The sequence below is a fragment of the Ochotona curzoniae genome, unplaced genomic scaffold (assembly GCF_017591425.1).
Source record: "Ochotona curzoniae isolate NIBS_2020 unplaced genomic scaffold, NIBS_Ocur_1.0 contig_64, whole genome shotgun sequence".
Lineage (NCBI taxonomy): Eukaryota > Metazoa > Chordata > Mammalia > Lagomorpha > Ochotonidae > Ochotona > Ochotona curzoniae.
The window spans coordinates 23,167,824-23,180,976 of NW_024466502.1; the positions used below are offsets into that span (position 1 = coordinate 23,167,824).

General features: G+C 34.8%; 1 protein-coding gene across 2 annotated transcripts in view; it reads left to right on the forward strand.

Moving 5' to 3' along the window:
* MYCBP2 (MYC binding protein 2) overlaps positions 1-13,153 on the forward strand; it is a 208,949-nt gene that overhangs the window by 153,446 nt on the left and 42,350 nt on the right. Inside the window, exons 57-58 of one of the 2 annotated variants that reach the window (XM_040991267.1) lie at positions 1,383-1,538; positions 10,942-12,582. In XM_040991267.1, coding sequence (XP_040847201.1) covers positions 1,383-1,538; positions 10,942-12,582 — 1,797 coding nt within the window. The remainder of the gene's footprint in view (positions 1-1,382; positions 1,539-10,941; positions 12,583-13,153) is intronic. The other variant, XM_040991268.1, reaches the window with a different exon arrangement.

Consider the following 13,153-nt stretch of genomic DNA (forward strand, 5'->3'; position numbering starts at 1 on the left):
CGCTGATATGTGTCAGTTTAACCCAGACCTTCATATTTGTGTAGAATTGATGCTATAGTGTTTTCTTCGTTGTCCTTTTCTCTCTGCCATTGCCAGCTCTCAGTCTTTACTTATCTTATAGTGTTGCTGCCTTTTCTGCATAAATCAATCTTAAAGCTATAATTTTAATTCTTAGAAAAGTAGTAAATTCAGTTTTCAGCAGAAATAAGCATTGCTGACATTTGTTGTTAAATAAAAAAAATTAAGTATCACTTTTTAAAAATGTAATATAGTTTTACTAAACTTTTCCATGTTATTTTGGTAGAATCAGAAAAAGTATTAAGAAATTCAAATTTGGAGAAATGTATCTAATCTTTGTTTATGTTTTATTTTTGATGGAAGTCTCCAGTTTTAAAACTGGCCTGACCTGGAGCAAGGAATTATTTTAGTGCTTAATAAAATATTAAATATACAAATAGAAAACTGGTAGATACCATTCTTCTCATAAATTTTTCCCGTTTGGTGCTGCAATTGAAATATTCGTTTATAAAATTTTATTTCACTTAGCAAACATGATTGGAGAAATGTTGCTTTCTAGTGTTCTGTATCAGCACATCTGGATAAGACTTTTCCCCTCATAAGCATAATGTACCTACTTAAATATTCTTTCAAAATTTTTTTTCATTTAAAATAAATTTTTGTTTAAAATTCTTTGTATTTAGATAGAAGGGAAAAAGGTAGAATCATATTTAAGTTTAGTGTGAGTCATCAAATGAGGAGGCTAACATTTCTTTTTTATCTTATAGGATTTATGGATTTTTATGTTACCTATTCAAGCCAAAGAGTTCATGCTTTTTAGAATTTCTTTGGCAGTACCAACTGAGAAAAAAAAAGAAGTATTAATTTCTACCTATAATGTAAATATGATGCTAAGTTATTAATGTGTACTTTCATCCTCATTGATTGTGCATTTTAAAAGCACTACTGGGATGATCCATGTATTTTCTGCATGAAAGACACTGCAGATGAGGCAAGGTGACATTCCTCATTGTTGCGCACCATGGATAAGATGTCCTTTACAGTACTCAGATCTTCATTTACATTTGTACAATATTGAAGCAACTTGTCGTTGATTCTTCATACACCCTTTATCCTGCCATAAACACTAGGCTTGAGAAGGTTTAGTTTTGTAAGTGATCTATTATATATGATTCATTGGGGTGCTTGCTTTTGGAAAAGAAAAAATAGGTTGCAGAATGTAGTCTTTAATTTGAGTCCCTTACATTTCTGAATCGGCCCAGGATTATTTAGTGTTTAACTGGAAGTCATAAATCACCTTTTGCTTTGCCCGTGGGATGTTAATGAATAACAAGTTGTAGTTTTGACTGTTTTGCCTACTGCAGGTGACCAACTGAGTGCCATATTGAATTCCATTCAGTCACGGCCCAATCTCCCAGCTCCTTCCATCTTTGATCAAGCTGCAAAACCTCCCTGTTCCCTAGTGCACAGCCCATTTGTGTTCGGACAGCCCCTTTCCTTCCAGCAACCTCAGCTTCAGAGTAAGTCTGTCAGCCTTGCTTACCGCATGAAGCATTTCTGAAGCTTTGCTCCAACTTCTGTAGCAGTTACTAATTAGTCATCAACTCCCCAGACTGGCTTTGCTTGGTTAGGGTATTATGGCCTCCTACATTTTTGAAGTATTTAAACTATTCTGAGCTATGATATTATATGACTTTTATGGTCTCTATTTTAATTGTAGTATCAGGAAATATGTATTTTAAAGCCTGTTATAAAAAGTATTTGTGGCTTAAAACCTTTACTATGCATGACTATGGTAACCATCAGTTACAGGGATAATTTTCATTGCTTCACGTTAGATTTTTGTGCTTTGAGATGCTTCAAAAGAATAAACCTATTTCAATATACCAGTAAGCAGAAGAGAAACTACTACTTTGGGCAATCTGTATTTCTTCTAAGTGCATAAAAGGTACATTAACTTAGGTTTCCAGATATTCTCAAATTGTGTTTCCTCTTCGTTTTGAAAGTTACAATTTGGTTACAACTCTGTCTTCTGAAATTGCTCTAGTCATTCTGCCGTAATTATTTTCCACTGTAGTTTGAAAAATGGAATCAAACAAATTAAGCATACTTAAGAGTTCATTTTTCTTAGTAACCTCTTGTGCCTTCTACTTAGACCCCTCCAACCAGAGGCAGTAGGATGACAATGTGCTCTTCTTGGCACTCAGTTCTTACATTGACTGGCCAGTGTATACCTGCTTTAAATGTATGAGGAAGTTTTTGAAAGTCTCAGTTTGCACACCCATTGTTTGCATTCAAATACATGACTTATTTGCTTTTAGAAAGTGCAATCTTACATACTTATTGAAATTACCGATGTGCAAAAATATTTTGATAGTTATTAGACTTTAGATTATGCCAGCTGATTTTGTTTTTAAGAATCAGAGGTGTAAAGTTAAATTCTGTTGTTCATTATTATTACCCATCTTAGGTACAGTTTATACAAAAGATAAACTTGTCTTTGTACCTTACATTTGGCAAGTTTATTTAATTGAAATAATTAGTTTTGAATTTCTAGCCATTTTAATTCAAGTGAACAGTTTTGTCCTCTATGTGAAATAATTTTTCTTCCATGAAAAACGTTGTAATGAAGACTTAGTTTATTAGTTTTATGTAGCAAGATGTTTTTAACATATAGACACATTCATATGGCAAGTTTTAAAGGTATAGGCCAGGAACAGGGGAGGAAAAAAAATCAGAAAAATCGTGCTAAAAAATTCAAATTGTTCATTCTCACATACACTTTTGAAAGAATGCACTGGTGGTGTGATAGCAAAGATATAAGAGGCAAGACTCTTTCTGTTCTAACTAGCGAATCATTGCAGGTTTTCACAGGAGCAAAGTAGTATTTTTTACCATTCCAATTGGTAAACTGTTTTCAAAACATCATAAAGATCGTAGTAAAATGAGACCTATTTGCGTCCACCAAGGACTGCAGGTTTCACATGACTTTGTTTCATCATAATGTGACATACTTCACACTGTGTGTGGTGTTATCAGTGCCACTACTTCTTCTACCCCCATCTTGGAGCAAATTTGAAATCATTACTTACATAACTCAGATGCTAACTTCCTGAATGTCTACTTTCCTGTAACCAAAACAGGTTTTTAACAACACTGAAGGGTTTTTTAAAAATACCTTTTCTCAACAGAATATTAATTGGACTTAAATTCCATTAAACAGCTGTTAATCTTTAGCAAAGCTGAAGAAAACAGAATTTAAACAGTATCATTAATGCTTTAAAATGATCTAGAATTGCATTCATATGAGGAAAGGTAAATGTGATGGGAAGCTCATTGCTGACACTCCCTGCAGTCTCACAGCCATGCGTCCCATCTGCTCTTCCTCTTGCTGTCAGAGATTACTCGTTCATACTGAACTTCCCTGTACTGAAGAGAAAAATAAATGAGCATCGTTTCCGTCTCAGACTTTTGTCTCACACAATATGTGTTGAAGACTGTGTTTACTTTACTTTGCGTGTACTGATAATCATCCTTGCACTTAACAAAATGTGTTAACTTTACTTGTACTGATAGTCATCACTCTATGCTAAACACACAGCTAAGCGCTATACAGGAGCCCAGAAACACTCATCTGTAATAAGCTTTGTTTTCTCCCTTCTACAGTGAGCACACGGGTCTTAGGAGAAATGATTGCCATAGTAACAGACATGGTAAAATAGAAGCACCCAGACGCAAGGCCAATTTTACTGAGTACACAGACCATGTTTCAAATATCCCACCTTGCTTACATAGATAGTACAAAATAGGTTTTGTAATGTATATTCTGTAAGTTTCTGTGTAGTTCTTGCATTAGAGTATTAGTATTGTTCATCTAACTTCTTTTATTTCATTTTTGAACTTTAACTTTTAATATTTAGCAGTAATTTGAAATTTAAAAAACACGTTTTGTAAATATTACAACTCAGGTTTCCAGTAACTAGGTAAATTCTACAAAGACAACTCTTAACAGCTTTACATTTTAACTTTAGAGTTTCTATAAAAATTATTATCATGAATTATCTGGAGATTTTTCCCTTAGAAAATAATCATTAGTTTTGAAATATAATCTGGCATCTTATGTTAATTTGATAATTTTTAATTAGTCAAATATTATTATTAATACATATTTCTCAACTCTGATGCTAATGAAATAGAACAATTACAGAAATAAAATTTAAAATATTCTGTACATAGAATGTATATGCTTGCAGTGGTATGAGGACTTTCATTTCTTCAGCGACACATTAGTCATTTGATTGCATATTATTTTACTTCATAGTGTTGTTAATTTCTTTTTTTCTGTTGCTTTTGTGGCTCTTCATTTAAGGGGATGTATAGTAACTGTAAAGGAGACTATCGTATCTAGTAGTATGTTATTTAACTTCATGGTGTTGCAAATTTCTGTTTTTATTCCTGTTGATTTTTGTATTGTGGCTTTTCATATAAGGGGATGTACAGTAACCCTAATGCAGGCTATCATATCCAGATGTGAGGATACAATGCAGTATGCATCTCTATTTCCAAAGATGGACTCCCAATTAAACTGTTTATCTTGACAATAGGATGCTGGACTCTCTGCCATTGTCCATGCCCGCAATGATGGACATATGACTGAGTATGATGAACTATGATATAGTAATGTTAAAGGGAAACTCAGTGAAGGGGGAAGGAATTGAGAAGGGGATAAGGGAAATCTCAGAGCCAATGGCAATGTATCATAAAATGATAATAAAAAGAAGTAAAAAAAAAATTTAAAGGATAGAGTTACAAAGAGAGAACGCAATGAACAGAATCCTTCCATCTGTTGATTCTCTGCCCCAAATGACTACAACAACCAGAACTGGGGCCAGGTGGAATCCAAGAGCCAGGATCTGCATATGTGTGCCAGGGGCCCAAGTACTTGGGCCATCTTCCACTGCTTTTCTAGCTGTCTTAGCGGAGAGCTAGAGCAGAAGCAGAGCAACCAGGTTTTGAACCTACACTTACTTATGCCTTGCCAAAATTGCAAACGGTGGATTAACCCTGAGGATTTTTTTTTTAAGTGAGCTTGTTTTTATTTAGAAAATGAAGGGACCCAAGGAACATGATACTTGGAATCTAAAACAAAGAGTGATACTTAAATAACCATACTGCTTTGCCAGCATTAAATGCGAATTCAAATCACACCTAATCCACTACTGATCCAGTTCCCTGTTAGTGCATTTGGAAAAACAATGTAGGATGATCCAAGAACTTGTATTCCCATATTAATATGGGAAACTTGAGTAGAGTTCCAGGCTCCTGCTTTTGACCTAACCCAGCCCTGGCCATTGCAGCCTTCTAGGGGATGAACTAAAAGATTAATTGTGCCCTTTAAGTAAATAAATAAAACCTGTTTTAAAAAGAAACAATTATGCTCTTTATGAGGCAAAATTAGAGACTGGGGCAAAAATCTTGATTTTTGAAAAATCATTTTTAACGTTACTCTTTACTTACCTATGGAAGTTTTCAAAACATTGGAATTTTATGGAAATTGATTAAATAATTCAGATTGTTTTGTCTATCTAGTGGGATATAGTATAATGAGCTTGCTTATTTATTCCCAGTCTAGTATTTATAAAAAGTTTTCCAGCTTTATTTTTCCCTTTCCTATACAGATATCATTTACCTCTTTCAGATTACTTCTTTTTTAATTGAAACATACAAATTTCTAAAACAAAAAATACAAATTTCTTCAAAAGTTGACTCCAACCTTATCAGACTATGATTAAAAATGAGTAAATTTTGTACAAATTTAATTCAGGGCAAGTGTTATTTCTAATCCCAGCTTAGTTTCTTTAGTTACTTAATAATAATATATATACGTATATATTTTTTTTACTTCCATTTGTAAAAAATGTTTCTTATCCATTCCAAGTCCCACCTCAGGATACACATCTGAAGGCTCTGTAACTTTAATAGCCGTCAAGGCCTAGAGTTTGTCCTTGAGCCTGGATGCTTCCAGTTAACACAGAATTCTTCTGAATCCCTGCTTCTTTGTCCTGCTTTATCTACACCTCAGTAGTTGCAGCAGCCAAGTCATGAGACTGGCCCTACACAGGCAGCCGTAACTCTTGGTAAAATAAGGAGTTTGGAGTTTCCACTGTGGAGTTACACCCTTCCATTCCATGTTTTAAAAATGAAAGCTCCATTCTGCTTTGTAATTATTTAATGATTGTTGTGCCAGACTGTGTATTATGAGATTTTAAAAATCATAAGATTCCCTTTTGCGGGATCCAATTCCTTTGGGGTTAAACAGATTTGTTCAGAAAGAAAGATGGTCACAAATATCTAAATCCTAATTTTTTAAAAAACTTAGATTAAGATGGTATTGTGGCATGTATGTCACTGTCTCTGACCACACCAGCTAGTCTTTTTATGAATACACCATATTTTGAATTTTAATCCGTTTTCACAGAAACAGCTCCTCTGTCCTCTGTGCCTATGTCCTGCCAAATTCAGTTATGGATCCTGGGATTTCATTGTACTTCTCTACTACAGCATTTGACAGAAGAGCTCTCCTAACACTGTATTGCCTGCCTTTTTCTCTGCCTGGTTGTTTCTGTTCCTTTCTGCATCACCTCTTCCTTTTCCCAGGAATGTCTGAGGGGCTTGACCTCTTCTAGGCCTTGCTCCCTAAGTGGGCTGAACCAGTTGTATGAAGTTACATGATGTCTATATGCTTATGACTCCCATGTCCATAAACACGTGATACAATGTAGATCTGTTCATTCTCTCTCCTCTCATTCCAGCATAAGTTCTTGTATGCAGGGAGTTTGATTTTGCTTATCACTAGGTCTACAATACAAAGAATGATGTATGACATATAATAGACTTAGATATACTTAATGTCTTGCAATGAATGACGTTTATAGATGTGAGTCATCCATCTTAGCCAAAACCATAAGTCAGTCAAAAACAGTACTTCTGGTATTTTTAGAAGAGTGTATGTTTCATCTGTTTTTTGGTAGTGTTGAGATAGTTATCTACTGTTACTTAAATGCATTTGAACTCATATGATGAACTTTATTTTAAATGTCATGAATTAAAATTTTAAATAGTGAGTCCTTTTCAAATTTGGATAAGAGGTTTTTTTTTAACTTACTGAAAGATTTTATTTATGCTTTGAAAACTATTGTTAGATACTTATTTTCTGCACGGATGAATCATTAGTGTGTCTAACATTCTCTGATGACCTATAAATTGTCTTTGTCTTATGTTACAACTGTTGTGAACGTAGGATCTGCAGAACAAACACTGAATATTGGGGTTGGCACTTAGAAAGTAACTCAACAGAAATGTTCATGTGGGTCCAATCTTAAATACATACTAGAAAATAAAAGCAGTGGGTCCATTCAGAGAGCAAATGACAGTAGGTTAACCTGCATAGGCCACTGTTTAAAAATTACTTACTGATAATCTTTATTTTATCAGTAATTGAGAACCAAATTAAAGAAAACTAAAGATTAGTTTAAAAGAAATATTCACATTAAATTTATCAAAGTCTTGCAAGTTAGAAAGGTGTCACATTAGGACACGTCAAAAGCAGATTATTAAATTAATCAGTGTGATATATCTCGTTTTAATTTTAGAGAAATATAAACTTGAAAAATAGCAGAATATAAACTTTTTAATAACAGTGTATAGTTGCATACCATTTGAAATGTTTTGTTTTTGCTTGTGTTTTCTGCTAAATTTTTTTTCCATTGAATCTGTGCTGCTTCTTTGCCAATGTTTTCCACTGTAGAATCTCCATCTCGCAACCTTGCTTCTCGTGAGCGCATTTACAAAAATTATGGTGTAGCTGGGCCTGCCTCTGCTCTCTCATCTCTGTCTCACAAACTGAAGGGTGGGTATGCGTGCATCCATGGATGGGCCATTCTTAGGGAACATGACAAGTGTCAGCAAAGAAGTTTTAATTCACCTCATTTTCATCTCATTTCATTTTTTAAAGTTAAAAATTATCATCTTATTTAAAATTTCATATATTTGGGGTAACTTATAGCAATTTTTCAGTAGATGCTAGTTACATGCATGTATTTTATATTTGTAGGTTAAGTAGTAGGGTTACTTATGTTTTAAACTCAATGAGCCCTTAGAAACTAAAACAGAAATAAAGAAAAAATAAGCCAGATTTTTAGAGTTCTAAAACTCATTTTTGTCAGAATAAAATATTTATGTAAAGTGCAAAGCACATAATCTATCAAGATATATGTGACAGTTTATTTTTGAGCTCATTTTACTGTTATGTGATGTAAAATTCACTTTACCTTTTAGCTTTTTATGGGAAAAATTTTGATAAAATGTCAGTAATCCTTTATTGGGGAGCATAAAAGTATAAACCCGCATATCCTACTCAGAATGATTGTTTCTTATAGAAAAAAAAGCACTAGTCGTTTAATGAATGTGTGCTAAACATTTAATTTGCTTGAACATAATGAATTTCCATTTATTCAGGATTTTTTTGAAGTTAGAGACTGGTTTGCCTACTATCACCTAAACTTGCCTATTACAAACAGATGTTAAAATATGAGTATAAAGGTATTATGTATGGCTAAGGTTTACTACAGGCCATAGAATGTTTGAAACTCAATTTAAAAATTATCATAGATTAGTTCACTTAAGGATATAACAATCTCTAAATTCTTTTTTAAAAATATTATGGGAAAGTAAAATTTTCAAAAAGAGGAAAAAGCACCTCTGCTGTTATTTGTTCAACTGAACTCTAGCAGATGTTTCCCTTCAGTTCTGAAGATATTGATCACTACTAGAGGTATAGCGAGGGGGTATGCTTTCTTTGTGCCTCAGATGTTTGTGCTTACATTTGACAAACGTCATTCCAGATATGACACACTCCATTTTTCAGCCAGCTACAGGGGACATTTCCATTGTGAGGAAATACCTGTACCCTCAGAAGAGTACCTATATCATCAGCATGGGATTTTGCCTGTATCAGGTGTTCAGGTCAGCCTTTAAGGCACATGAATGGTAGAAAGTCTTTGTCAAGAGCCCATTTAATTGATAGGAAAAGGTTTCTTTTAGTTCACAAAATTTTTTAAAGACATGTACCAAATTTGAAATATTTATTACTTATTTGTCTAGATGCATTTTCTCTTTCTGTTTGTGAAATACGTGTGATGATAAAGGAGATGTTTCCAATTCTCAAACTAATAACAGACATATTAGTGGCCATGGCTAAGCTGATGTTTATTTCCACCAAATTAAATTGATTTGTTTACCAAAAAAACTGCTATTTATGTAGCATAAGTCAATTTATATGAAATAGTTTCCTAAATGACTTTTGAATAATTTGAAAACATTTACCTACCATGATCATATCTGTTCATCGCTCCTGTCTCAATATTTAGATCATTTTTATAGGAATTTTCACCAAATTCTACTCAAAATAAGCATTGAAAGATACTAAATAGTACTATGTTCAGTTAAGTTCCTTTTAGTCACCAAAGATAATTTTCCTAAGCATTAGTGTGTTGTGACTGAAATATTCAGTTCATCAGCGCACACTAAATAGGCTGTTTGCCATGTCCTTGTACTGTATGGTTACTCAACTTGTAAGCAACTAACCCTTATACAAAAATCACTGCTGTTAATTCTGCCCTGTAGCCTTTGGAGGCAACATTTTGAATATATTTCCAGAGAATCTGAAGAAAGAAAAAAATTTTTTTAAGAAAATAGAGATTTATTATTCAGTTAACAAATATCATACATTTGTTGTGTTCCACGGCCATTCTTGACATTACATCATTGAATAATCAGACAAAAATACCTATCATTTCAGACCTTCCATAAGGAAGATAGATAGCATGACGCTAGAAAAAATTAATTTCCTACATTATCGAAATATATAAACATCCCTTGTTAACAAATTATAATAACTTGCAGTTCACAAATTCATTTAAATGATCTGGAACCCTCTTTCAAGTTATTAAATGCTTCTATCAATATTTGTGGGTTTCAGTTGATCATACCACTTAAGTGCTTCCTTCGCATTTCTTCCCTCTTCACATTGAACATGATTTCCACCAAAAATGGGAATAATTTGGATTTAGGGTTTTTGGTGTTTTTTTTTGTGAGGGTGAAACATAATGTTACACTGCTTGAAACTAAGACAGTCTGGCTCTAGTGCCTTAAAAGCATCAGAGAGTAAGAAGGAGAGATGCGGATTGAGGGCCGAGATGCTAAAATCAAATGGCATCCCTGTAGAACTGTCTAGTGCTTTGCTTTAGAAAGGAGGGATATTTTTGTTTTCATCCTCTTTCTGTCATTCTCCAGCCTCCTTGTGTGTAAGAGCCCACAATTCAGGCACATGCTACTCATTCTGAGAATTCTGGCATTTCTTACACTCAATACACATGAGTTCTGGGTTCCAACCAGTTAAGTTTACTGAACTGGAATATAACCTATTTATAAGTAATAAGCTACCTGAATTACTTGCATTGAAATATTAACCTTCAGGTATTCATACATTAAATTTGAATCATCCGGATCCAGTGATCTCTAAGCAGTTCTTGAATAGCCTAAATGCATTCATTTAAACACTTGGAAATGACATAGTGCATCTATGTGTAAGTTGCTTTCCCTAAGTCAAATGTTAGTTTTTCTACTAAAACTGAGATACAGATATCAGTGATAATTTGCATAGGTACCATATTGAGTCTGTTTTACATGTATGAAAGCACTTTTTAGTGGTGATGGTTGCATAATGGCAGAAAATTTTTAAGAACAATCTTTTTTTATATAATAAACTATGAAGTTTGTAGCTATGTATTGCTTCAATGTTTAGTACTAAATTATCAGTAAGTTGAGTTATTAACAAGTTTCACTATGAAATGAACTACACAGGTGACCGAGGAAATATATCAACACCTTCTAGACCAGTCTCTACATCAGGAAAGCCAGACCTGTCTTCTAAACACAGCAGATCACTTAAACCTGATGGGCGGATGGGCCGGACAGCTATGGATCCAAAGAAGCCACGGGGCACAGAAGTATTATCTGCTGGAGAATCTCTCATGTTAAAGTCTGATGCTGCCAAGCTGAAGTCAGATTCCCACAGCAGATCGCTATCCCCTAATCATAACACCTTACAGACGCTGAAATCTGATGGGAGGATGTCTTCTAGCCTTAGAGCTGAGTCCCCAGGACCAGGGTCTCGATCGTCATCTCCTAAGCCAAAGACGCTTCCAGCCAATAGGTCTAGCCCCTCCGGCGCAAGTTCCTCACGGTCCTCCTCACCACATGATAAAAATCTACCTCAGAAAAGCTCTGCTTCTGTGAAGACAAAACTTGATCCTCCTCGGGAACGTTCCAAATCTGACTCTTACACACTGGACCCAGATGCCCTGCGCAAGAAGAAAATGCCAATCACAGAACCTCTAAGGGGACGTTCAACATCACCAAAACCAAAATCAGTACCAAAAGATCCTAAAGAATCCCCTGGATCTGAAAACAGAGCTCCCTCTCCCCATGTGGTACAGGAAAACCTGCACAGTGAGGTGGTTGAAGTCTGCACTTCAAGTACTTTAAAAACAAACAGTTTAACAGACAGCACCTGTGATGAAAGCGAGTTCAAGAGTATGGATGAAGGCTCCAACAAAGTTCATTTCAGCATAGGGAAAGCACCATTGAAAGATGAGCAAGAAATGAGAGCATCGCCCAAAATAAGTAGAAAATGTACCAGTAGGCACACCAGGCCTAAAAAAGAAAAATCTAGTTTTCTTTTTAAAGGAGATGGCTCCAAACCTTTGGAGCCAGCCAAACAAGCCATGTCTCCTTCCGTGGCTGAGTGTGCCCGAGCAGTCTTCGCCTCTTTCCTGTGGCATGAAGGCATCGTGCACGATGCAATGGCTTGTTCTTCTTTCCTAAAATTTAATCCTGATCTGTCCAAAGAACATGCTCCCATAAGGAGCAGCTTAAACAGCCAACAACCTACAGAGGAAAAGGAAACCAAATTAAAAAATCGACACTCATTGGAAATATCATCTGCACTGAATATGTTTAATATTGCACCCCATGGACCAGATATATCTAAGATGGGAAGCATCAACAAAAACAAGGTGCTGTCAATGCTGAAGGAGCCACCTCTGCATGAAAAATGTGAGGATGGGAAAACAGAAGCCGCCTTTGAAATGTCAGTGCATCATACAATGAAGTCTAAATCTCCTCTTCCTTTGACTTTACAACATTTAGTGGCTTTTTGGGAAGATATCTCTTTGGCAACTATCAAAGCTGCTTCCCAGAATATGATTTTCCCAAGTCCTGGTTCTTGTGCAGTCCTTAAAAAGAAAGAATGTGAGAAAGAGAATAAGAAAGCCAAGAAGGAGAAAAAGAAAAAGGAAAAGACAGAAGTTAGGCCCAGGGGCAATTTGTTTGGAGAGATGGCCCAGCTGGCAGTAGGAGGACCAGAGAAAGATACCATCTGTGAGCTGTGTGGAGAGTCCCATCCATACCCAGTGACCTATCACATGAGACAAGCCCACCCAGGTAGACGATATTACTGTGTGTGGGTGGTGGTGGGCTGTTAAATCAGCTGGGTTACTTTTACCTACCTGTTCTTTGAATGATTCTGTTGAAATATAGGAAAACTTTTTCCAGAATGTATAGCATCTTACAATATTTTACAATTGCCATTTTATTAATAATGGTTTTAAGAAAAACAGGTGAAGCAATTTTGAATGTTGTGGTCAGGTAATTCAGAGGTATACCATTTTAATATAACACCTTTTGAAATAGTTCTTATCTTTAAAAATACTTTGTGTTACTCAAAGTACTTCAGGACTAAATACTCAACGTACCACTAAGTTGTTTCAGAAATCATGGTGTGCCCATTTATGCAAAGAATATACAACACTGGATATTTTTATTTTAGTGGATGTTTTGTTAAAAAAAAATCGTACTGATTTCCTTGAGCAGTTTCCCTTGGAAATGATAACAGTTGAATATTTTAAGTATTTACTCAAGTATTTTTAAGTAAATGTAAGAATTCTATAACATTGATATTTCAGTATTAGCCAAATGTAAGTTTTATTAATTTTTGCATTCTACATATCAGAAC